Source organism: Dermacentor silvarum, chromosome 1 (genome assembly GCF_013339745.2).
Source record: "Dermacentor silvarum isolate Dsil-2018 chromosome 1, BIME_Dsil_1.4, whole genome shotgun sequence".
Lineage (NCBI taxonomy): Eukaryota > Metazoa > Arthropoda > Arachnida > Ixodida > Ixodidae > Dermacentor > Dermacentor silvarum.
In genome coordinates, this window is record NC_051154.1 from 134,227,970 (window position 1) to 134,253,300 (window position 25,331).

General features: G+C 46.0%; 2 protein-coding genes across 3 annotated transcripts in view; both read left to right on the forward strand.

Annotated features, from left to right (window-relative positions):
• LOC119436065 (Y+L amino acid transporter 2-like) overlaps nucleotides 1-5,943 on the forward strand; it is a 55,196-nt gene extending 49,253 nt beyond the window's left edge. Inside the window, exon 10 of the mRNA XM_037702807.2 lies at nucleotides 2,537-5,943. Within this exon, the coding sequence (XP_037558735.1) occupies nucleotides 2,537-2,607 (71 nt within the window). The 3' untranslated portion in view covers nucleotides 2,608-5,943. The remainder of the gene's footprint in view (nucleotides 1-2,536) is intronic.
• Nucleotides 5,944-6,914: 971 nt separating this feature from the next.
• Nucleotides 6,915-25,250, forward strand: LOC119436066 (uncharacterized). 2 transcript variants are annotated; one of them, XM_037702808.2, is made up of 5 exons: nucleotides 6,915-7,192; nucleotides 13,625-13,636; nucleotides 21,399-21,679; nucleotides 22,583-22,742; nucleotides 24,588-25,250. In XM_037702808.2, the coding sequence occupies exons 1-5, from the start codon at nucleotides 7,173-7,175 to the stop codon at nucleotides 25,060-25,062; spliced, it is 948 nt and encodes a 315-aa protein (XP_037558736.1). In that variant the 5' UTR covers nucleotides 6,915-7,172; the 3' UTR covers nucleotides 25,063-25,250. The 2 variants fall into 2 exon arrangements, with proteins under 2 accessions (XP_037558736.1, XP_037558737.1); XM_037702809.2 differs by lacking the exon at nucleotides 13,625-13,636.
• The last annotated feature ends 81 nt before the right edge of the window (nucleotides 25,251-25,331 follow it).

The following is a 25,331-nucleotide window of genomic DNA, read 5'->3' on the forward strand; positions in this document are numbered from 1 at the left end:
AAGGCAACCCATCGGTCACACGGATGGGTCGTCAAGGCGTTGAAGAGCTTCGTCGTTAACAACCACATGGAATGAAGAATAGGAATCGTACTTTGTTTTGAGGCGCCGGCAGGAGACAGGGTTAAGATTGACAGAGCTCAGGTGATCAGTCAGGTGTGCAGGGTGGTCTCAGCTGAAAGCTTCGACGCAAAATGGCTTTGGGACGCTTGGGTCTCTGGGCAACAGTTAATGTCAACTCATAGAAGCACCGATTGAGGCGGGACTTCTCTTTTTTGTCGTCTCAGTAGGATTCCGGTCGGCACACCCTTCCGAGGGGGCAGTCAGGGTGGGCGAGTACATCGAAACTTGTTCCGATATTTTCAGAGAACGTTTGTTTGCAGACAGCGTCAGCTTGCCAGCAGTGCGGGGATGGGAGGTTGTGTTGACGGGGCGCTGTGCTAGCTCGGCGCCTACCGACTGAATTAAAGCCGCTCCCATACCGCTCTCGTCACGCGATGAAGACGCTTTAGACTGAACTTATCGCCTAAGAGAGGCGACAATGTCCACTTGGCGAGAAATGGTTTCAGCGTTGTCACGGCTGAGACGCATATTTTCCTCGCGCAAGTGAGCCACTTCATCGCTCAAAACAGATATATCTTCCAGCGCGTCGAGGAGGAGTTCACGCAGCCAATCAAGGTCACCTGTGAGTGGAGGAGAGGTGCAAGTGAGGGAGCCAGGTCCGAAGCGGGAAGGCGGTAACCGGCGATAAGCCTAACGTCTCACTGCGACAACTCACACAGATTGCAGTAGAAGGGTCATGAGCCAGACTTTCAGAAATGTACCTCGTCATCCCGCCAGGTCACACATTTAGCGTGCACGCGTTTGACGCAGCTGGTACATCGAAAATACTGCTGCCCCCCCCCCCCCCCCAAAAAAAAAAAAAAAAAAAGCGGCCGAGAGCAGAGTAGACATGCGTTAGTTACGAGAACAACGGGTTCTAGTGACTTTCAAGGGGCCCTGAACCACTCCTCGGGCTTGGTGAAATAACATAGTCCGAGGATAGCATCCGCTGCTGTGAACATCTCAGCCAAGTTTTGCTGCCCTACGTGGTGCGTGGAGCTCGCAAGCTGAGCGCAGTCACCTTTCTCTCAAACGCTCTCTTTTGAACAGAAGCCATGTTCTTCACTCTCTTCCGGACGCTTTATTTCGCAATAAAACGGATTCCCATACGCGGCTGCTATTGTTAGTTGCGGTCGGCTACGCAGCGTAGATACTGCGGCCGCCGCGGGGTGCCGCCACGGGTCCACTGGATAAGCGCACTGCGGCTCACTGAGGACAACTGCGTTTGGCTTACGTTTGACGCTTCGTAGGCACCAAATCGGAAGTCGTTGCGTCAACACTAACATTCAAAATTAAATTTGAACTGCGCGCCACGGTGACATTTAGAAGGCGGAGCGTTGTGGGCACGCCCACACCGCCGTAGCCTTCGCAGTGCAAGACATTTGAAGAATTAAGGAACGGGAGCACAGCGGAGGCCGTGTTTGATTGCCGATAACTCATCTTCTGCTGAACGCATTGAAGTACTTTTTGCGGCAAAGTATTTCTTAAATAGCCTATTTTCAATTCAAACGCCTTTCTCCATTTAGATAAATAGTGGTTCAGGGCCCCTTTAACATGCGTCCTTGTTGGGCGCCATTTTGCGGGAATATATTAATAATAGTACTAATAATCGAATAGTCAATACCCGTGATCTGCGGAACGTCAACAATTTCTCCGCACATTTGGAAAAATTGAATTTTCGCTCTTGGGCGTTGGAGTAGCCACTTTCTTAATGCGCATGGACTTAGCTTTACTATTTCGCGGACGTCGCATATTGGTGCGAAAAATTGGTAACTTGATTTAGACCTATACGTTGGAGTATAGGAACGGTGGAGCGAGTAGGCTTCCTGGTGCAATATTTGTGTGCGACTATACCTAGCGCCGTTAACCGTTAACCGGTTTTCATTGCGCCGCCTGATCTCGGAGGCCACAATCGTTGCTTTGGCTTTGCGTCGCACGGTGGATGGCGGCGCATTCGCACCGTCGCTGTCTCAACTTGTGCCTCTGTTCTACGCATGTACACGCTACGCGTATCGTATTAGTAGCGATTGAGGGGCACCAAAGCTGGAGAGAGGAAAGGCAGGAAGGTTAACCAGACGACACGTCCTTCTAGCTACCCTACGCTGAGGACAGGAGATATAGGGACAAACTGCGTGGCCTTAAGTACTGAACGCCACGCGCTATGTCCCTTGCATTTCAGTGTGTTGATAGAGCAGTGTGTCTAACTTCGGCCAATTTTTAATCTAAATAACAGAGCACGTCGAAAGTCCGCGCTAGTAATTTCAGCCGGTTGATACACAAGGTTTTCTATCGTAAGTAAGCTTGTAACAAGGAATTATGCTGAAGGTTTCTTCTTCAAGCTGCATACGTAGCGCATATAAAAAACAGTTCAATAAATAAACAAACTGCGAGTCTTTGACAGCTCAATTTTCAACGTTTTCTCTTACTGTGTGTGCAGGTGTGGTGACAGAGTATGTGCAGAAAATATTGTACAGCGTTCCACAAGAAGACAAGGTGGGATCGGATTAGCAGCGTGCATCGGGGACAATTTCCAAGAAAGGACGCTGTGGCCCGTCTCAGCGCGATCTTCATATATGGACTTCCTGTGCTTGTGAGGCGCATCAGTTTGTGTACTAGCCTTGTTTACCGAAAAAAGTGCATATGTAAAAGTTTTTGCAATAGATTTGCATGCGAAAATGTATTCCCTGATGTTAAAATGCGCTTTAAAAGAGCAGAATGAGAACATAGGTCACGGTAAGAAAAGAAGCTTTTGTTTTTGTATCTACGTGACTTTAGAAATTTTGTTTCCGAATTTATTCTTTTCTTTATGATAATGTATCCTGCACTTCATACCTTATTTTGTATTTGAAGGCTTTGTGTTTATGCAGTGCACACGTGTCGTTTTTTGTTGAGACTTTCGAAGGATGCTGCTCTGTATATTGCTATGAAGAAGTGGTACACTGTAAAGAACAGCTTTTGCGTCATATCTTTGTGGTACTTAAGTTTTTCTGCTCGAAACGAATGTCGAGATGTCTAAAAATGCATTTACGTTGTTCAAACAAAAAAGTGTTGATATATCGGTATTGTACTGTTCTCTTGTATATGTGCTTATAGGCCAATGCATATGAAAGGAATAGATGAAGACAGAAAAATTGCGTACAAGATTCCAATACAGCACCCCCCCCCCCCTCTTTTTTTTACATTTTCGTTAATTTGACCTATTATGTTAGTTTTGTCTCTAAAAGTTGCAAATCAAGTGCGTTGCCTGTGGAAGCAACCAAATTATTAACTCTCGCACTTAGTTACCGTCAGTGTGGGATAACGTTACGTCTGCAATTTTCCGACCACAAATGTAGTTCAGCTGAATGCAATTATTTTTTATATAGTCACGTCTACTATTGCTCATTGTAACTAGGCAAGTAGCAGCTGGAGAGATCTGGCGTTGTAAAAGTCGAATTATTTCCCGCTGGCTTGTGCTATGAGTATTAAGCATTTTTTTAATGTTGTTTCCGTTGGCAGATTCACGTACATTTTTCTCCTTGGAAATACATCGTGATCCTTGTAGAATACTGTGTATCTTTGTTACCATGTACGCAACGAAATTGTATCCGTGCAGTTAGCATAATTGCTCAAAATTAAGCGTAGTTAAGCGACAACATACTGCATTTTTGACTGAGTTAATGTTTATTCGGTATCTTTTAATTTTTTTTCACGCGCCAATATTGATTTATAGAAGTGTTCTAACACAACTGAAAAAAAGGTGTTGCGATTCTTCTGTGCGAGAGTTCGGTACGAGACATCGCAGGGGGCACTGCGATGTCTTTTTCTTTTTTCTTTTTGTAAAATACGTTCTTTCGTTACTTCCGCCTTTATTATGTGTATTTGCTGTATTTGCACTGACTTGAGGAACAAGCGTCGTATTCCTGTTTCTGCTGAGCTCTGTTAGGAAGCGAAAGCAGTGTGAATGTTTGAGAGCACGATATTTTTACTCGTTCTGTTACTTGCCGACGAGCAGAACCAAGCACTCGCGAAAACAAACGCATTCGTGAACTGTTCAAACCACGGCGCAGTGCACAGTACTGACAGCGCGTTTGTTGTGCGCGCGGATGGTGCGGATGATATGTTTACAGACATGTAGTTGTGATGAAGTGCTCGTAGCAAGTCGATGCTATATAGTGCGGGCTGGCGCTCTTCTGCTATTTCCTTTTTGCAGATAAAGCCGTTGTTGCTTGTATTTTAGTGTTTGTATTCGAAATGCAAGAAGTAGGTTTTCGTAAAAAATGCCGTTGACAAAAATTTAGATACTCCATGGTCTGCACAGACTAGGACGTTACTGCCTCGGTTTTGTGAACACGAGTTGTTCTCAATTCGAGCATTCAGTTCCGGTCGATGAACTTTCATTGAGTCAAATTCAAGCAGATGTGTTTCTGAAGAAAGGCTGCAAGTTGAATCGTTTTTGCTAATTATAATTAACCTGCTATACATTATGACTACACTTTCGATTAAGTATAGGGGGCAAGCAAGAAAGTTGTGCACTATTAAGACTTGCTGCTAAATAGAGGCCAGCGTGGACTTGTGATGACGCACTTCGTCGAGATTGTGATATCCTCGAGAAGTTTTGGGTTGGCACAATTCTTTATATTGCTAGTGTTTATATATTTGCATGTTATTGCTATGCCTTGTACTTTTTTTGTTAGTTCTCAATGACAATGACCACATGAAAGCATGGCATACTTTTTCCGGCTATGCTGGAAATTTGGAGACATTTATTTCGTGTGCTGCCGAATATTGACTTTCAGTGTTTCTTAAAGACACACGGAATCCAAAGGGACCATGTGAATTTATTTCGTTTTTTTTTTCCCCCATACACTGCGTTGCCAAAGCGAAGTGGCCTGTTTGTTAAGGAAGCTTGGGTTGGTGTTGCCTTTTTCTTTTCACATGTGGTTGCCCTCCTTGGCGAGGTAGGTGGTGAATATTTAGAGGGAGCGCGTCAGAAATGCCGCGTTGATTCTGCAGCTTTGTTCGCCTTCTTGCCGTTGTGCATACGTGTCGACAGAATTCGGAGGGAGCCCCTGACCCTCAGGTCGCCCGTGCCGCTCGCGATTTTCCTGACGCCGAATTTGATTGCCGCTAGCTATTGCGTAAGGAGCAGTCGTACTTAGCGCTGGTGTGCTGCACTCGCTCGAAATAGCTTGCAGCAGCAGCTGTGCACCTGAAAGACGCACACTGTCGAAAGTGCACAACGCCGGGAAGTAACTTTTGCTGGACGGGCTCGCACGGGCCATTTGAGTTACTGAAGCCTCCAGGAGTGTCGCAAAGTGCCTAAGTTGTTTGCCCTGCTTTTTTTTTTTTTTTCTTCGTGCGTGGCGCTAGATTTTGAACGTTTTTCAAGTTTTTCACTGCTGTTTGTGGATTTGTGCTCGTGCGAACTCTCTCACGCTTGTTCTTTCCCCTCCCATATCCCTGTGTTCTTATGGCTGTCAGCGATGCGTGCCTTCGGTTTTAGCATTTGCTTTTTGTCGCTCATGATGCACACAAATGTTTCTGACACAAGAGAGCACGCTATTTTTGATAGCACACCTTAGTGCTGTCGTTGTTCACGATGCTATTCAAGCTTTCTGAGTGTGGAAGTGTCTTGTATGACTGACTGGCTACTGTCATTGTGTACTGCCGGGTACTGAACGGTGTGCTTATGTACTGTCAACAAATGTTGAAGCGGACATATTTGAGTTGTTTGCATCATTGTAAACACATTGCTGCCAAAGGTGCCTTATTGAGTGGGGGATGAGGAGTGTGTGATGACGGGAGATTTCATTTGCAAACGCGAGTCATTCTAGGTAATGCCGGGAAATAAATTTTTTTTTTCATCCTACAAAACTTGGAGTTGTTCTGACTGTCCTTTTACATGTGTACAATGACGTCTCCTGATGTCTTATATTAATATGCGTCGGGTGCACGAAAACATTTTGCCGGTTTCTTTCCGTTGTCTTCTTTGCTGTTAAAGTTGGGCTGAGAAATATTTAACTCTAGCAGCAATGGAAGTTCTTGGATGCGCTGTATGTGATGGTGTTGGGCATCGATTGGCGGTGACGCTGCGTTTTTCCTCGTCCTGCGAGGGTGGAGGAAGGGCGGTTGGGAACGGGTGGCGAGGGGAGCAGAGAGACCGCGGCGTTCAGGTCTTTTGTTGTTTCTCCTGTAAGTCGGTACACCCTCACCTCGCTGCTATCTATCCCTCTCCTTCCTCTTCTGTCTCCTGCCGCCGTACATTTCTATTTTTTTCATTGGCTTCTTTTTCTGTTGTCTTTTGGCTCGCCGGTTCTCGCTCACTTCCTTTCTCGCCTTTCTGTGTGCGCTTTGTTTTCTCTTTTGGTGCGCAACCGCTTCGCTCCCCCCTTGCTCTCGTCCTCGACTTTTTTTCCTGCCTCCCGCTTTCCTCTCTCAACCATCTTCTCGGCCTTCTTTCTTTCCTCCTCCGTTTTCGCTCGCCTCCTCTGTTTCTGAGTTTTGCTTTCTCTCTCTCTTCAGCGAGGTGCGTTTCTGCTCGCCTTCTCCCGCGGTAGTGTCGGTCCTCCCCCCGCAACTCTTCCCTCTTGATTTTTTTTTTCTCCGCCTCCTTCCTCCTCAATGTCTTTCTGCTTCCCCGTTCGCTTCGCGTCCTTTCTCGCTGGGCTATCTTTTCGTTGTTCGCTTTTTCTACCCGCGGCCTTTCGCGAGGGGGCTCGCCTTTGGCGCGTACTGCGGCGGTGCGTCGTTGGTTTGCAGCAGCGGGATCCGCTTTTTTGCCCCCTTCCCCTCTCTCTCCTTTGTCTCTTTCGGAAGGGCGGGGAGGGGGACCAACGAGAAGAGACGAGGGGGGATGGGTGGCAGGGAGGGCACGGCCAGGTTCCTTGGGAAAGGGGGTCCCCAGCCAGGCTGGTGGGCAGGGCGGTAGAGACGAGGGTGGAAAAGTGCTGCTGCTGCTTGCTCGCGCTGGGGGAGATTGCGGTGCTGCTCTGCTAGGCGACAGCGCTTTCAAGCTGGAGTCTGCCGACGAAGCGACTGACTCGCCGCTCGCAGAGCGGCGCGTTCTTAAGCGCAGTGACAAGGGCGGCTACATGTACTACCACATCGAGAAGTAAGTACAACGCGTGGCAGTGAACGCGATGTTGCCACTTAGCGCGCCTTGGCTGCGATAACGGGCTGCGGTCGGGCGCGAGCGTGTGCGCGCGCGCCATGGCTGCTTTCTAATGGTTGTAGACGCTTCGGCTTTCTCCTCGCGGCGCTAGAGGGCGCGAGACGTGAACATTTGTTGTGCGTTGTGTGCCTGCCTTCATTGTTTGTATCGGTAGCAGCAGTTTACGTTTTGTTTCAGCTTCCTTGCCTTTTGGTTGCTTAAGGCGAAGCTCATTAATGCGCTTGTAGTTATTCCTCACTGTAGGACCGTTGACGTAGAAAGCTTTGCTCGTTTCGCGGTACTCGCGTTGTTCTGGAGAAGCTAAGCTTGAGTGTAGAGCATGCATGGTTACTGCTCGGTGGCTCGTCTTGCTAGCGTCTCTATGTGGTCCGCCGCATACAGATAACACAAATGTCTCATAAAATTGACAATGCTTTTAGATGCGGTGCAAACTTAATCATTGGGGGTACACGTGTGCAGCGCAGACACTGTGACCAAAAGTTTCGGTGTTTAGTACACGAGTGAGATGGCTATCGCAAATTGTTTACAGAGCTCCCACGCACAGAATTCTGTGTGAAGACTCCGTGCCTCTCGCGTAGCATTGATTGCAGCTCACTTAAGAACGTTCATTTGATGTAAACTAGTTCGCTGCTTCACAGCCAGCTTGTCGCAGTGATGTCCAGATGAACTGTATGTTACCGAAACTATAGTCTGGTTTCATACATAGCAGGTACGAAGGCTAGATATACTTCTCTCACTGGCCGCATTCGCTACTGAAAATAGTGCCGTCACATAGGAAAGAAGGGTATAGGTATATGCGTCATGTAATGCGATGCAACATTGTCTCATTCTTGTATATCACAAAACATAACGTATTTATTACTTAAGAAGCGTTGCTAATATGAACGTATTTACCACCGAACGAGCGGAGTGACATGTTTCTCCAGCCAGCGGCCATAGCGCACCGCGCGACCAGAGACCATCGTACGTCGTATACTGGAAACACAAAGGTGCACACCCAATATGTAATTTGACGTAACGCTGCGTCCACAAGTTGCAGTTCTAATATATGGAGTAATTATTCCGTAGAAGACGTCGACGTATCAAAAACAAACGCGCAGCGAAGTTACACTTGTAAGACCTCACTATACTTGCGTAGCTTCCGCAGTTTTGCCTGCTTAGCATGAGACTGAGTGAAGTTGAGTGTGTGACGGAAGCCCGTCTGGTCGGGATGATTCATTCTTCAAGGCAGGGGCCTGGACACCAGCCAGAAAAGGATTTAAAATGGTTTTTAACGTTTCGGCTCCCTTTCGGGAACCTTGTTCACAATGGGGTTGGGAACAAGGCTCCCGGCAGCCTTGTTCCCATATTCCGCTCTGTGAGTGTAATAGTTGACGGTTACATTGGAGGATATGTCATAGGAGGGAGATATTTTCAGTAAAGGAAAAAATTGTGCGCAATGACATCGTTAACAGGGCGCGAAAAAGAAACTCTAAATCCGTTAAGTCTGGTACTGCATTTTCTCCGAACGCTTTTGTTTCCTGTAATTTCGCGGTAATAGGTTCATAAGTAAATGAGAAAATGAAGCTCAAAGTTCCGTTTTTCTGAATTTCGCGCCAAACCACCCCGCCGATACATCAGTGTGACGTCACGGTTATGATAGTCCCCCCCACCCCCCCTCCCCTTCTTATGTGGGCTGTTCTGACTCGGTAAAAGTTGCTGACACTTGCCAAGTCGGCCATTGGCTCTTTTAGAGTTCAGTGGAGTGGATCTTTACCGATAGAAAATTAACTAGGCCGGAGCAGACACCGTCAAAATGCATGACTACGACGAGCTGGTGCGGGGCGGCGTCACCACCGGCCTTCTTTAGTTTTTGCGTCTTTGCAGGCTACCTAGGGCCTTCTCAGGGTAACAGTGGTGTTTTTGGTATTGTTGACGGGTGATGTACTATCAATAGATGAAATATTTCTTGTTCCTTCAGTGTTCCTTTAAAGGCACACTAAAGAGAAAAACATTACAACCAACCTTTGTATATGGCTTGCATATTATATAGATTACGAAAAAGCATTTTATTCTGTAGATCTGCCAGCAGTCATGGAGATATGGCGTAATGAAGGAGTATAGGAATTATATGTAAATATCTTGGTAAATAGCTATAAATACTCCACAGCTACCTTAATTCTCCACAACAAAAGTGGAAAAAATGCCGACCAAGAAAGGGACCAGGCAAGGAGACACAATCTCACCAATGCTGTTCACTGCATGCTTAGAAGTATTCAAGCTATTAGTCTGGGAAGGACTAGGACTGAGGATCAACGGCAAATATCTCGGCAACCTGCGGCTTGCAGATGACATTGTACTTTTCAGCAACACTGGGGACGAATAGACCGATCCCACCGGCCAGTTTCACGACGCCACCGCTGCCGCGGTGCATGCTGGTACTTGTAGTCATCCGGCCGCTCCAGCTGCCCGGAGTGCCTGTGCGTCCTGTTTCCGAACGCTTTTTGGCAATTTTTATGGTTCGTGTAGAGCCATCGTGCGATGGGAGGATTGAGCTGCTGCCTTCCTGGGTGCTACAACAACCACACAAGGGACAAAGGCTTCGGATTCTATGCGTTTTCTAAAGAGCGAGAGCTTCGAGAGACGTGGATCCAACGGAATAATAGGTGGTACTGATAATACCCAGCGCGAGAAGAAACACGGGGACGAATAGGGGCCGCGTTTCGATGGGGTCAAGATGCGAGAACATCCGTGTACTTAGATTTCCCGGAATTTAGCGATTTGTCGATAATCGATTAGCTATTGATTACCTATCGCCAGCTATTTGCCACGTATTTTGGCTAGGCTAAGCGCTACCAAGTCATCCCCAACATTTCCTGAAATTTATTGATTATTGATCGGTTATCAATTAGCTATTGATTGGCCATCGATTGGCTATCGCAAGGAATTGGCCACGTATTTGGGCTAGGCTAAGAATTGCCAAGTCATCCCGAGCATTTCCTGAAATTTATTGAATATTGATCGATTAGCTATTTATTGGCTGTCGCAAGGTATTGGCCATGTATTTGGGCTAGGCTAAGCACTATACCAAGTCATGCCCAGCATTTTCCGGAATTTATTGATTATTCATCGATTATCGATTAGCTATTGATTGGCTATCGCAAGGTAGTGGCCACGTATTTGGGCTAGGCTAAGCACTACCAAGTCATGCCCAGCATTTTCTGGAATTTATTCATTATTGATAGATTATCGATTAGCTATTGATTGGCTATCGATGACTTGGCGATGATTGGCTATCGGCGTTATTATGTTAAAAACGCCGCCTAGTTTACCCAAGAACTTCTAGATATCGCTATTACCGAAGTCGGCAAATCGTGTGCGAAACCCCTGGAGGTAAGCATCATTAGGGCACGAAAGTTTCGGCGTGGCATTTCAAACCTGTCTCCTGTACGAATCCTATTATATCCGTCGCTAAGCAAACATAACTTTGCAGTCACCGAGATGCACGTGTGCAAAAAATAGTAACGCAAAACGACCGCGTACATCAGCGTGTACTACATACAAAGATCGAACAAATACGATACTCAACGCGTAATCAGCGGGTAACAGCCGAAATGAAAGAGCAGCAGGAACTTTTCAACGTTCGCCTCGCATGCTACAACGAACAGCCGATTTAATTTCTTAAAATACATGACGAATTTTTCTCGGTGGTGGAGTCGCAGAGATGTGCGCAGTACTCAACGAGCGCGGACTGCGGTTACAGTGGCTGTACTGCGGTGGCGTGGTTGACCAGTTGACTACAACCAAGATGTTGGAGTGCTACTTCCGGAAAACCGGCGCACGCGCAGATCTGTCGGTGGGATCGGTCTGTTACAATAAATGATTGAGGACCTTAACCGAGAAGGTGTAAGAGTGGGGTTGAAGATTAACATGCAGAAGACAAAGGTAATGTTCAATAGCCTGGCAAGGGAACAAGAATTCATTATCGCCTGTGAGCCTCTAGAGTCTGTGTAGGAGTACGTTTATCTAGGTCAATTACTTACAGGGGACACTAATCATGAGAAGAAAACTTTCAGAAGAATAAAAATGGGTTGGAGCGCATACGACAGTCATCACCAAATCCTGACTGAGATGCCATTGTCGTTGAAAATAAAAGTATAAAATCATTGCATTCTACCGGTGCTAACATATGGGGTAGAAACTTGGAAGTTAAGATAGAAGCTCGAGAACAAGTCAAGGACCGCACAAAGCGATGGAACGAAAAATGTTAGACCTAACGTTAGAGACAGGAATAGAGCGGTGTGTATCAGAGAGCAAACGGGGATAGCCGATATTCTAATTGACATTAAGAGGTAAAAATGGAGCCGGGCAGGCCATGTAATGCGTAGGGCAGATAACCGGTGGCCTATTAAAGTTACAAAATGGATGCCAAGAGAAGCGAAGCGTAGCCGAGGACGGCAGATAACTGTGTGGTGCGATGGAATTTGGAAAGTTGCGGGCATAGGATGGCGCCAGCTGACGCAAAACTGGTGCAATTGGAGATCGTTGGGAGAGAGAGAGAGAAATTATTAGAAATAGCATTTATTATGTCTAAAGGAACTAAGACCCCAGTCCGGGCCTTCTGGCCCAGCACGTTCTTGACGTGCTGCACTAGAAGCGGTCACCATTGTTCTTCAAATTTTCGTGGGGGAGTGGTCCATTCCCAGCTGCCGGGACGCTGGCTGGGTGGTAGTTTCGAAAGTATTGTCTATATGATGATGGAGAATTGGCGGGGCACTCCCACTAGGTTTGCTTATTGGATGGACAGGCCCGTAGTGTTTGCAAGTGGGAGAGCCTGGGTCTCTGTTAATATAATGCGTATAGTGTGGTGTTAGCAATGAGTGAGTTTGTGCTTTTCGTACGATTGAGTCGTCCTCTCTCGAATGCGTGCAGGATGGCGTGTCGAGAAGTGTTATGCTTCCCTGCGGAACTTCAAAATATGTAGCCTTTCGTTCCGCTGCATCTTCCGCTCTTTTCAGGCAGAGGCTTTCGTACTGCAGTGGACATAAATAGAATAGTTTCGTGATGGACCTCCTTGGGAGGTTCATCATCAATGAACGGCGCAGAGCAGCACCCACGAATTCGGTGCGCCACGCCTGCCATCTCAGAAGCTCAGCACAGTGCGTGACCCCCCGAGTATGCGAAGCACGATTATGTTTTGCTTACATCTCTTCGAATTCTGAAATAGTGCTCAAAGTGGTACTGTTTGTGGCTTTAATTTGTAGTGATTGGTAAACGATCACCAATTTGACATAAATTATCGCTAAATAAATCGCCGATCACTAAATTTTAAGTTCTGTCGCCAAACGAAGGTTAGTGCCACCGAATTTAGCCAGAAGATTGCTAAACTGTCAACACTACTCCCTTTGAAAACATTGGCTGTTACGTCCGTTGCTTGGCCTATTATTACGATACGCACAATTACACTGAAAGGGTTTGCGCTTTGCAGCCTACGACGATGCCTCACGGATTGAGCTAACACACCCATTGATGTATACAGAATATTGCAGGGCATAACTTTTGACTGAGCTTGTCGTCATTGTGCATGGTCTTCTGGAACAGCTTGCCAGGCCTTGCATCTTGCTGCACGCAGTATCGCTGTTCAAAGTATACTGCTGCCACAACGTGGACCAGCGGTGAACTGTCGTCTGGTCGCTTCTATGCCGCGCTTAATTCAAAACAGATGCAACGGTTGAGTTTACGTGAGGAACGAGCGTCGACATAGTAGACCACTTCTGGAGGAGAGGGGGGAGAAAAACAATGATAATGTGACACCTCGCGGAATAAACGGTGAAGCGAGATCCAGAAGCCGGCCCCACCACAACCTTTGTAGTTAGTTTAGTTACACTGTGCGTTACACGTCAGTGCGCTTGGGCGGATCGTGCCTCCGCTAGTCTAGATCCGGCCGTAGGTTCCATCCTCCTCTTGCTCTTCGTTTCCGTTTCTCTCTCTCTATTCTCTATTTTCTCTCTCCCTATCTTTTTCGAGCTCATACTGTATGAGAAGTTCAATAAGTGACGGGGTTTAATTATAAGCGCTGCACATGACTTTTCCTTAACAGCGCTGACGCTACTGCCCTTACGTAGTAAAATTTTTTAAAGTCTGTAAACTTTCGCGGCAATTGTGACCGCATATAAAACAGTACGACAAGCGAGTGCAGGTATTACACCTTTTGCCAACTGGTTGTCACATTCTATTCTTATTCTTTTCGTCAAGCTGAACCTTCTTGTATCTGTGCTTTTCTGCTGTCTGTCTTTCATTTTTATTTATTTTAAATTTTTTTTGAGACCGGAATGATCTCACTTTATTCATTTTATGCTTTCTTTCTTGCCTGTTCATCTCTCGGAAAATCAGCTCGGCACTCAGGTGAGTCATCATCCTTTGAGCCTCTTCTGTATCCTCGAGCTTTCTCTCGCTCTCTCCCTACTCAACGGCGAGCTTTTATTGGAGGAGGAGCCAAAGTTGAAAGTGAAGGGGTGCTTTTGACATTCGCCTCACTATCGCGTTCTCTGCTTTAGACTGTCATGATGAAGCGCAGAAATGGTGCGTTATTGCCGTCTGCTTCAAGCGAGAGCGCGGCAAAATTTCAAGCACTGAGATCGATACGAGGGGTAAGGTCTGCACTTTGCTCCCCCGCGGGATCGTTTCTTGCTTTTCGCGAGTGTAGGAGGAGCGGGTGGCGCGTTTTTCAACAAAGAAAAAAGAGCGAGCAGAAGGGATGCGAAGCACTGGCAAGGATTCGATGTTCGATACATTTTGTAACCCACACGGAACGCCTAGCAACCGTAAGACAACTATTGGCTCTTGCTAAAATCAGCGTTTCTTTATATATATACTTACCTGGTGTCAGGTTTACGATTACCAATATTTGTCAACATTCCACTATATTTATTTATTTATTTATTTTATTCCTCGGCTGCTGGCAGCCGCGGATACCTACAAACTGCTCCGTAACTATATACTGTTTTTAATTTTTTTAACGAAAACGCTACATTTCGATACATTGATGAGAACGACAGCTCCCATATGCCAACTTTAGAGTTGAGCAAGGTGTAGTGGAATATATTTGATTATATTAGATACGATCGAAATAGAACCTTGGAATGCCCGGACTGATTATTTATTTAACTTTTTGTTGTTTAACTCGTGACTTTTGTTATTGCTGGGGAGCTGAAGCGTTATAAGCTTTGTATTTTAAGTTTTCATGATGTCACAATTTTATGAAGTTTCTTATAAGATCTACGACGAGAATAAATGAGAACAATGCTTTTATAAGTAAACAAAAACTTGACTTTATTTTTTGTTTGCTTTAGATGCAATAAATACATTCAAAACGGCGCAGCTGTTTTTTCAGATAGAGCAGTTATCATTTGTTTCGGTACGGGGAATAGGAGTAGATGCATATCCATACGTCAAGTGCACAAGTTGCAGACAACGTACTCGATCGGTGCATCTCGCTCGATGTTTCCATGCCGCATAGTGTTCTTGGTTTCTGATTCTGCTTACGTATGTACGATGTTGTATAAGTTATTTCGTGGCTCTTATAATTGATAACATAATAATAATAATAATAATAATAATAATAATAATAATAATAATAATAATAATAATAATAATAATAATAATAATAATATTGTTGTTGTTGTTGTTGTTGTTGTTCCCCTCTAGTTTTTGTCTGAACTCATAATTGCCCTAAAGCATAAAGATCGCGCGCACCGAAAATCTAGAATTCCTGTGCCTTATGAGTGCAGAGAATGATTCCGATTTTTTCGAGCTCTCTGTAAACGCCTCTATAAGCGGTATCAAGACTCATATATTTCATTCTTGGAAAAGAGCGCCTCGGAACGGCCGGCGGAATTTTGGAAGTATATCCGTAAGCGCTCCAATAAACGTGAAGAGTGTTTTCGCCTGCTTGACTCTAGAGGGGTAGAAGTCCAAGCAGTCGCGGATTGTTTTGCTGCCCATTTCTCATCCTTATATAAAGCTGGAGGTTTCAACGCTGGTGTCAATCAGCAGCACACGACGGTTCCTACATCCAGTGCTGTGTTGTTTGGTGAAAAGCTCATCCACGAATGCCCTAAGTGCTGGAAGCCTTCCCTATCCTGCGGCCCTTATGGCATCCCCTCCGCAATTCTAAAAGCTTACGGTAGTATGTTTGCTCCAGTATTGACATTTGTATTTAATAACTCTCACTACTTCCGCTTTCCCTCACATGTGGAAAACTGCTCCTCGTGTTTTTCCTGTATTTAAGTCTGGCTGTAAATCTGATTTCTCGAATTATCGCCCAAGATTTTTGAGCTTGCTCTTCAAAACCTATTGCCTTTTACTGTGAAGAACTCGCTCATTCCAAATCAGCATGGATTTCTCGCCGCCGTTTCACTATAACAAATCTCGCAAGTTTCATGACATAGACCTCGGCGCCGGTACTTCGAAGGGGTCAAGTTGACGCCATGTATTGTAACCTCAGCAAGGCTTTTGAATTTATCAGCCACTCGCTGCTTCTGATCAAGCTTACGCACTTTGATGTCGACTCATCAGTTGTGAATCTCTTGCGCAGTTATCTTCTTGATAGATCGTGTTATGTTAACGTCAATGGCCAAACGTCTTCTTCTCACATGGCAACTAGCGGCGTCCCTCAGGGATCAGTATTGGGACTACTCCTTTTTAAAAATTTTATTAATGACGTTCTTTCTGCCCATTCGGCATTCTTCATTCCTTCTATACGTGTATGCCGATGACATAAAGATTTTATATTCAATTCACACTGTTGATGACTGTCGCATCCTGCAGTCTGACCTGCTTTCTTTTTCTAAATGGTGTACAGATAATAACCTTACCTTGAATGCTGCTAAGACCAAAGTCGTGACTTTCACACGCAAAAAAAAAAAAGCAAGTATTTCTTTTTCTTATTCTGTAGATTCTGTACCGTTGTGTAAGGTCTGCGAGATCAATCACCTCGGTGTACTTTTTGATGCAACCTTACACTTTTCTGCTCACACTAAACGTGTTGCAATGCGGGGTATGCGCTCTCTTGGCTCTGTGTGCAGACTATCGAGGGAATTCAAGTCTCCTACACCATTCCGCAAGTTGTACACAACCATATGTCTTTATCAACTCGAATATGCGTCGGTCGTCTGGAATGGCTCTTCCAGATCCAAGAGTGACATTATATATCGGGTACAGAAAAAAAAAGAAAACGTGGGCAGCTTGCACTAGTGGTGCAAGGCTGGAGTAAACAGCGGAGCTGGTAATCGACCTAGCTTAATCCAGGTTTTACTAGACTTGGCTAAGTTTTGCTAGGAAATGCTAAGTACTGCTAGGCACGGTATTCGGAATCGGCTGATTCTCCTCCCCGGTGGCGTCACGGCCAAGCAGCGCCCCCACACTTGCCGGTGCGTGGCTGGTCGAAACCTGCCGAGCCGCCGCCAGAGGCGCCTGCTGCAGTCACGGACACCGCGCTCGTTCGGTGGGAATGCGGGGAAACGGGGAAACGCGGACGGCGTCGGAAGCAGCTCGGCGCGTTGCCTCCTTGGTGCTGCTACAATTTCTCTCTCTCTCTTGCTCTTATTTTCTCTTTCTTTTTCCCGAGCATAGCGCGCGCCGCGTTCATGCTCTCCTTCCCTCTCCTTAAAGGGACACTAAAGGCAAATATTAAGTCAACGTGGAATGATAAAATACGATCACAAGAATCTCGAAACGGGTGTTTCAGGCGAAGAAAGGACTTATTTTATGAAAAAATTGCGTCTGAAGCGTCCGTGTACCTTTAGCGTCATTCAAATCGCCCGCCTTCCCGAGCGACGAGTGTTGACGTCATGGTCTCATAGTGACGTTATGCCGCCGTAGAGAAAGCGCCGCCCGCAGACGGCGCTACGGCTTTTTTGCGGAAAACCCAGACGCGCGGCCAGAAACAGAGCCAAGAAGAGCCGACGGCATAGCGAAAGTACAGTTCTTCTAGTACACTGTAGCGAAAGGGAAGGAAAAGCGTGCGCCGCATTGTAAACATGATAACCGTCGACGCTCGTCGCAATGGACCTTGTTGACGACACTCACAACGACGCATTGGCTCGTAACGCTGGGCTCGATTTCAGCGATTTAAGCTCCGATGAGCGTGACATGCTGCTGAGGGCTCGCGCTGCCGGCATCGTTGCGTACTATGACGGCGGCCTCGACACCGGCTCTTCCGAGCGCGAAAGCAGCGAGGACTCCAGCAATGCGACGTCGGGCGACGAAGCTGGTCACCGTCTGGACGTGCCGTCGCGCTACGGTGGCTAGACACCGTAGTCGCGCGGTCCGTTCGGGCATCCCGCGACATCACATGGACGTGGTATTCTATGCTGCTTGCGATGTCAAGTGCGAGTTTAGCGAGCTAGTAACACCAGCGCAGCACTACGCGATATCTGCACTACTGAAACCTGAAAGCGCGCGGCGCAGAGTCGAGCGAAAACGAAACCTTTACACCCCCATGTCAGTGTTGTACCCCCCCCCCCCCCCCCCCCATACGCGTCCAGCCCCACCATTCAAACGTGTACCTTTAGCGCTCTGTTCACATTGTCATTACTAAGACCGGATTATAAGCAAATGCCTTTGTTGTTCCTTGCGCTCCTATCGCCCCACTTTAATATATGAGCATGAATTAGAGGTTAAGAAGGGCTTTTATAGTGTTTTTATAGTGCCTATAAATGCCTATTTTGGCGTTGGTGCCTAAATGCCTATAAATGCCTATTTTCAATATCGGCTCCTATATGAAGACTACTTAGCCTCACGTTTCGCTTTCGAGTGCAGTTAGAGACCGTTACTCATGTTACCGGGCAACATTTACTGTTCGGAACTCTATGGGGTTCAACCTAGTCCTTTAGTTCAACCAACTCCCGGAAAACAACTGCTAGCAGCATTGTAATGAGACGCGCCGGCCAGCATACGCCGACGCGCTGACATTGCGCGAGCGGTTGGCGAATGCGAAACTGCGGAGAGCCGTCAGGGGAAACGAGAGTGAAGAGCAAAAGAAGAAAAATGTGATGTGCACGCGGCTTTTCTTTTGCTTGTAATTTACTTTTTAAGGTGTTCACCGCCGTCGGGCGTTCCTTCTCAGCGTACGAGATCATTCTCAGTGACAAGAGGCACAATTTTGAATCCGAAAATCTGGAGATGGTGGTAGTTTGCTATTGTTTCCACAATCTTCACAGTGATTCTTCGACTATCCGCGTGCTCTCCAAACATATTTCTTCAAACACGTGCACTTCAAATGGGCGGAAGTGTATTTGGCAGTGTTGGGACGTCTGGCCTGTACAATTCGGATAATGTCATTGTATATGAGAAAATTGCGAAGAGTTGTACCTAACAGTCCTCGTGTAAGAACATGCTAATTTCTTAATAAATCGTAGTCTCTCTTGCATTTGTTATTTGTCTGTTTTTGTTGTGTCTTAATTTAATTGTGTCAGGCAGACATAAAGTATCGTTTTTTTAATCAGTATTCCCAGCTTTCAAGTATTCTTTTTCATGCCATTTTCACTATATGCGACGCTCGAGTACAGTGGCCATTGAACATGAATATGAGCAGTGTGCTTATTGATTGAAGCTAATTGATCGTCATTAGTCCAGCAGTTTTATGGGACAATTACACGGTTATGTTCAACTGTTGGCGAGTTTGTGCCATCATAGACAATAACATTTCTTGTTTTCCTATCGTAGATATAGGCCGCGCACGTCTTCGTTTGAAATTATTTGCATTTATGTAAAAATTTATTGTGCCTATATTTACGACGTTGCAGGCCTAAAACGTTGTTTTGCCTGCCTATTTTCGGCGCCTAAAACGCGCATTTTTTAATGCCTAAAGATCCGGCCGGCCTCTAGTCATTACATTTCAGGAGGTGGCTTGAGGTCGAATTTACCCTGATTAACAAAAACACTCTATCACTGTCTTGTATTTATTCATTCACTCTTAAATTACTTTGGGTAAAACGCCGAAGAAATAAACATCGTCACCATCCTTGGTGTCATTATTATAATTATTAGGCGTTTTATTTGCTGTTGGATTCCTCTGGCTAAAGCACAGAAATTGTAGATTATGCAAAGTGCTTGCTTCCCCCCCCCCCCCGCCCCGCCCACAAAAAAAAAAAAAAAAAAATCCGTCAACGGAATACAAAGTCTTTATAACGCTTACTTTTGTGATCTTGATATCTTTCATAACTAGTTGTCATCGTTCTTTTCCGAGCTTTGCGTTGTTGTTTCATAGTTTCACACATTGTGTAACTGCCTTTCTCCTCATATATATATCTTTTCCATTTACCTTGCGCTTGGTTTTGTAAACATTCCTCTTTTCATAAATGTTTTTTAATCAGTTTTTTTACTGATATTTCCCCTTGTAGGTTTTTTTTATATGTGCGTGCTCCAACACTCCGAACTTAGAGTTTTTACTGAGCACGGTAAATAAATGATTGATTGATTGCTTGATTGATTATTACTTGTGGGAGTTGAAGTCATACAGCTGAATGTATAGTATAGTTCCACGTTAGCTTTGGAAACGGCGGGAAGAAAATGTAAGTATGTGCGAACTATCTCATTTTGATGTAGTTCCATGCTAGTGACCCTGATGGTTAAGGACAGTGGTGATTGCTCACGCTCAAAAGTGTGAGGGCTTCATCTTTCTTGTCCACACGGTGTCCAAGCTTTGAGACACGGCGGTAACCTTGCGTTACGTGCCGCATTGCATTATGTATCTTGCATTAATAACCTCGTATGACATTCACCTCACCGGCAGTGTTGCATATCGCTGCAAAGTTTCGTTATAGTGGTGAACACATTTTGGGCATTATAAATGTTTATAGGAATGGTAAACGTTTTGGGAAGGGTTTGGTATTTATTTATTTACAGTACCTACAGCGCCCTTGTGGGGCATTCGTGTAGGGGGAAGTACTAACATTCAAATACAAAAAATACAAATACATAGCAAAATGCAGATTGGTGACATGTCATTTGGAATGATCCACAGAACAACTATGAAATTTCGTTTAAAATTAACAAAGGCAAAAAAAAAAAACAGAAATTGCTAGGACAAATCGCACAGATCGACCTGCAAGCACAAATCAAGCACAAATAGAAGCAGGCACAAATGTAAGCACAAATCGCAAGCGCAAATCGCTAGAAGGAGGATACGAAACTGTAAACAATAAATTTCATGTGAGCCCAGGCTGAGATGAAATGGAACTTTGAAGCACAAGTGGAAATGTTGAAGGGGGAGCGGAGACAATTTCTTGCGGGAGTTTGTTCCATTGTTTAATTGTGCGTGGGAAAAATTAATATTTGAAAAGATTTATTCTGGTAGCAAACTCGCGCACTTTTAATGTGTGATCAGTACGGGCAGATATATATGTAGGCTCCAGTATGTAGTTTTCTTTTTCAATGCCTTCAATTTTTCAATTTTTGGCATATGAGTAAGGCGATATATGACTAATGCCACCTTTTGTGTAGTGTATTTCCTTCAAATATATATATATATATATATATATATATATATATATATATATATAGCTCATCGATATATTTGCTTCTTTTTTTATTTGAATATCCAGTTTTATTCTCGTTTAAATGCTAGTAATTTATAGTGAGATAGTTTAATATTTGCGAAGCCCCGGACACGCTTGGGTCATTTCTGGGTCCTTTCAACGTGACATCAAAGGCACGCTGGAGCAGGAAACGCCAACACGCCAGGCGTAACCATGACCGAACTACAGGCCAGTGAAACGGTCGCCACAGCTTGTTACCGTTACCGTCGAGCCATTTCACTGGCCTGTAGTTGGGGCATGGTTACGCCTGGCGTGTTGGCGTTTCCTGCTCCAGCGTGCCGCCAGGAGACGTTCCGCACACATCCGTTCTGATAAGAACGGATGTGTGTGGAACGTCTCCTCATTTTCTCTTTGTATTGACATTACGTAATCTTATATTTACAGTTGTGGGCCGTTCATTGCGTTTCTTACTGTTTTTTTTTTTTGCTAAATAAGTGATAATTTCTGTGTTATCACAAAGTGTGCGCGCGCACGCACGCACACTTAGGGTTTTGCGCCAAATCTACCGGGACGCGTTCGCTTGCCTTATAGGTAAGCAGTTTTGTTGTTCGTGTGCGCGCTTGCAGGTGCATGGAGAGCTTGGAACCTAAGACTCCCAGCTGGACGGAGAACGACCTGCTGGTGCTGATCACCGAGTACTGGAAGCGGAAGGACATTCTGCGCGCCAAGGCCTCGGAGAGCGTGACCAACCTGCAGAAGCGCGAATGCTGGATCGAGATCACCGACGTGGTGAACGCGCGTTGCTTCACACCGCACACCAGGAAGACCATGGACCAGCTGAAGCGCAAGTGGGAGAAGACGATCATGCTAGCCAAGAAGGCCGCGCTCAACATCCAGAAGCGATCCGGTATGGATTCAAGCCTATACTTCTATACGATCACGCGCGTGGCTATAGCTTTGCTTTGCCGGTGCGATTTCGTATATTCTGTCGTTTGCAAGAGGGCTTATTTCTTGAAGGCGTACTGACATGACATTTTTCTTTTTCTATTTTTTCTTTCTTTCTTTTTTTCCGTTTATGAAGTTCTCGACCTCGAAACTCGCGAAAATAGAAATACCGGCAAGCCTCAGCGTGCCCTAAATGATTTAAATAATAGATTTTCTACGTCTAGTGTTGGATATGTTTCCCATGACTATGTGTCGTGACGTTATGACGCAGAAGGCGGACACGTATGAGCAGGACATCGCTACGTTTTGGCTATTGCTGCGGCTCGCTCCATGGTCTGTTACGCTACGTCGGGCCTCGCGATCTTGTTAGTATTTTTTCTTCAGCTTGCCTGTCGTTTCTCTGGGGTTTGGAGGTCCAGGACCTCCATTTAACGTAAAAAAAAAATGAAAATTCGGAAATGTCATTTCAATACTTCTTTAAGTGGGACCGAATACTTGTCGAGTCAAGGACAAACAAACAAACAAATAAACAGAGGAGTAAACTGAACGAAAACAGTGTACCGCGTTTTTCTCGAGTGCTGAGAAAAATAAAACAGAAAAGCGAGGACTACCTCTGCCTCACGGTATATGTTTTCCTCATCCTCTTTATTAGCGCTCTATGTCTTCGGCTACGTTACAGCTGCACTTTCACATCGTTTCTTTTCTTTTTTTGTCATATATGTAGTTGCAAGCGCACTCGGGGTAACTGCGCTGGTCGTATGCCAGTAAGAGCAGCAGGCGACAAGAGGTCGCTTATACAGTGAATTATACTTCCTACGCGTCAGCCGGACTCTGGCTGAGTGGCATTTTGTTGGCGTCGCTGCAGGTAATCTGTCAGACTTGGCTCCGGCCTACCAGCTGGCCTTGTCCATAGTCTGCGAGGATTTTCCGGCGTCCCTGGAATGCGCGAACGGCCTCGCCGCGGCAGATGTGCCCTCTCTCGCTGAGCCACCGAATGCTGGCGGATATATCGACGAAGTGTCCAGGTATGACTGAAGCACGGTATTACAGGACTGTCTCTTTTTAGTAAACATTTGCTCGAACCGTCTTCTAGATAAAAAAATATATATAAAAAGATCGGGATCGGGTGGAGCCTATACCAACGTGATAGCGCACCGCGGGCACACTTTTTTCCTTTTCGTTTTTTGGTTTGCACGAATATGATAGCAGTCCGTATCATGCAGCGCCGCGCAAAGCAGTTGCCTAATCTTCTTTTTTTTCTTTTCTTTTTACACTTAATGTACCAGAGAATGCAAAAGATGCAGATGAAAGCCTACCTGACTTGGACAATGATGTTAGTACGCTATTCACTGACATTCTGCAGGATTCAGGCCTTTATTTACGACATCCATGTAGACTCATTAGCGGTCGGCTGTGTAGGGCGAGCCGCCATGAGTGGGTGCGCGTTTTTGGCCTCTAGTCTGATGACTACTGCGCCTCTGCACCGCGGTCTGACGTCCCAATGTACGCACCGGAGGGAGCAGTTACGAGGGCGTGTTTTTCACCAGAGCACATGGGTCTCTCAAATCGCGAGGCTTATACCAAAGTTAGAGGTGCAAATTTAGTGACACTTCGAGCGAGTGCACTTCGCCTCGCTGAGTGTCACTTCGGCGGCGTGGTGCTAGATTGCAAAACGAAGTGTCATTCGGGATTGATGACAATGACGATCTATGAAGCCATAGGGGTTGATATGGTTCTCGGCATATTGTGTTTTGGAAAGAGTTAATGTTTTAGTAAAAGAAAGTGGCTATGTAAAGGAACCTCCGCCGTGAAAAATTGAAATACTATAATACCATTAAAACGTCTGTTTGTTTTGAGTCAATGCACGCAAGAAGCATATCCAAAATCCACAAGGTCACAATGGCGGAATCCGTCGAAAATGAACGTTTAAAGCTTTTTTTGGCTTCACCGATGCCACTAAGACGCTCATAACAGTTGAAATAACGAAAAAGTGGTCTTAGAGTTAGTGCCGACTCTGCTGTGAGCATCTATTTATTTATTTTTGACGCATTGTTATCGAGCCTACTCACTGGCTACTCACTCAGCGACGCGAGTTCCTAGAACACACTCGCTGGCGCGCTTACTCCACGGCAAGTGTCACTAAACCTTTCCGTCTGACAGCCTGCGAGTGACACTAACCGCGAAGTGCACTCGCTCGAAGTGTCACTAAATTTGCCCGTCTGACGGGGGTATAATCGCCGCCGTATATAAAAGCGGTTGCATATACAATAGAATGACGGCGGGCACACCCTTCCCGAGTTTTCATCGGAAGTAAAGCTGGTTGACTATGGAGCAATTTCGCGTTGCTGCATGTAAAATGCTGTAGGCTGCGTCGGAATTTATCATTTGAGGTTCGGACAAAAAAGATAGGAAAAGAAAACCATTAAGTATGGAGTGACGAAACATACTTAAAAACACACATTTTATCTAAACTGTGATCTTGGTGATATATAGCATTTTGGAGGACAACAGCTATGAGACGAATGGGTATATACCCATTCGATATTCGATAATACTATATATAGTAGGGGACACCGACAGTGCTGTCGTGTAAATTTGCCGATGCTACAAATTGCGAATTCGTTACCTATTCATGAAAATGCAAATGAGCGCACACGTGTCAGCATGCAGCAAACTGTCTCGTCGTCAGTCAGCTGCATAAAAAGTAACAATCGACAGCACTTTGTGTGGGCACATCGTTCGTCGTGAACGCGCTTCCGACAAACCACGTGTGGAATGGGGCAACTGAACCGTGTAAATCTGAGGCCCATGTTTTGAGTATGGTCGGCGCCGCGGTGAAACGAACGGCGTGGTTTCTCGATCCTTTGCAGCATGGTGATCACGGAGCTAGAGGAAGAGTCATCGGGCGACGGGCCGCCGGTTGCCAAGGGCGACAAGACGCAGTCGGTCAAGGCGGAGATGCTGAGCGAGGCTGCCGAGTGCGCGCCTCACTCGCTGGGCAGCCGTGCGTTCCAGCCCGTCCTGTCCGGCAGCAGCACTCAGGACGGCGCCACCGACGGCAACCACCAGCATCACCAGCCACACGAAGCTCAAGACGCGACTGCCGAGTTCGTCAACAACTTCCGCAAACGCAAGTGGGAGCAAGACCTGGTGGAACTGCAGAAGGAAAAAGTGCGCCGCCAGATACAGTACCACAAAGTCCAGCACGAGCTCCAGATGAGCGTGCTCCGGTCGCAGATGGAGTTCTGGGAGATGAAGAAGTCCAAGCTGGCTGCTGAGATACGCCAAGGTGGCATCCCCACGTTGCTGCCAATGATGCCGTCAGCAAATGCATCTACCACGTAGCCTCGGCTGCCATGATGTCGCAAGAGGGCGACCCAGTAATCTTCCACAGTGTTTTGGGCCTTTCAGGCTCCGATACATCAGTGCTCATCGAACGGCCTTTCACAGCCATCCATCACAAGAATCATATTCACCCGTGCGAAGTGTCTGCGCAAACACTCGTTGATATACTGTGTGCATGTGAAAACAACTCTGTCTTGCACAGCGATGCCAACCTTGTGTGCTTCAAGAAGATAGAGCCTGTGGACCGTCACATCGCTGTGTTTCGTGGT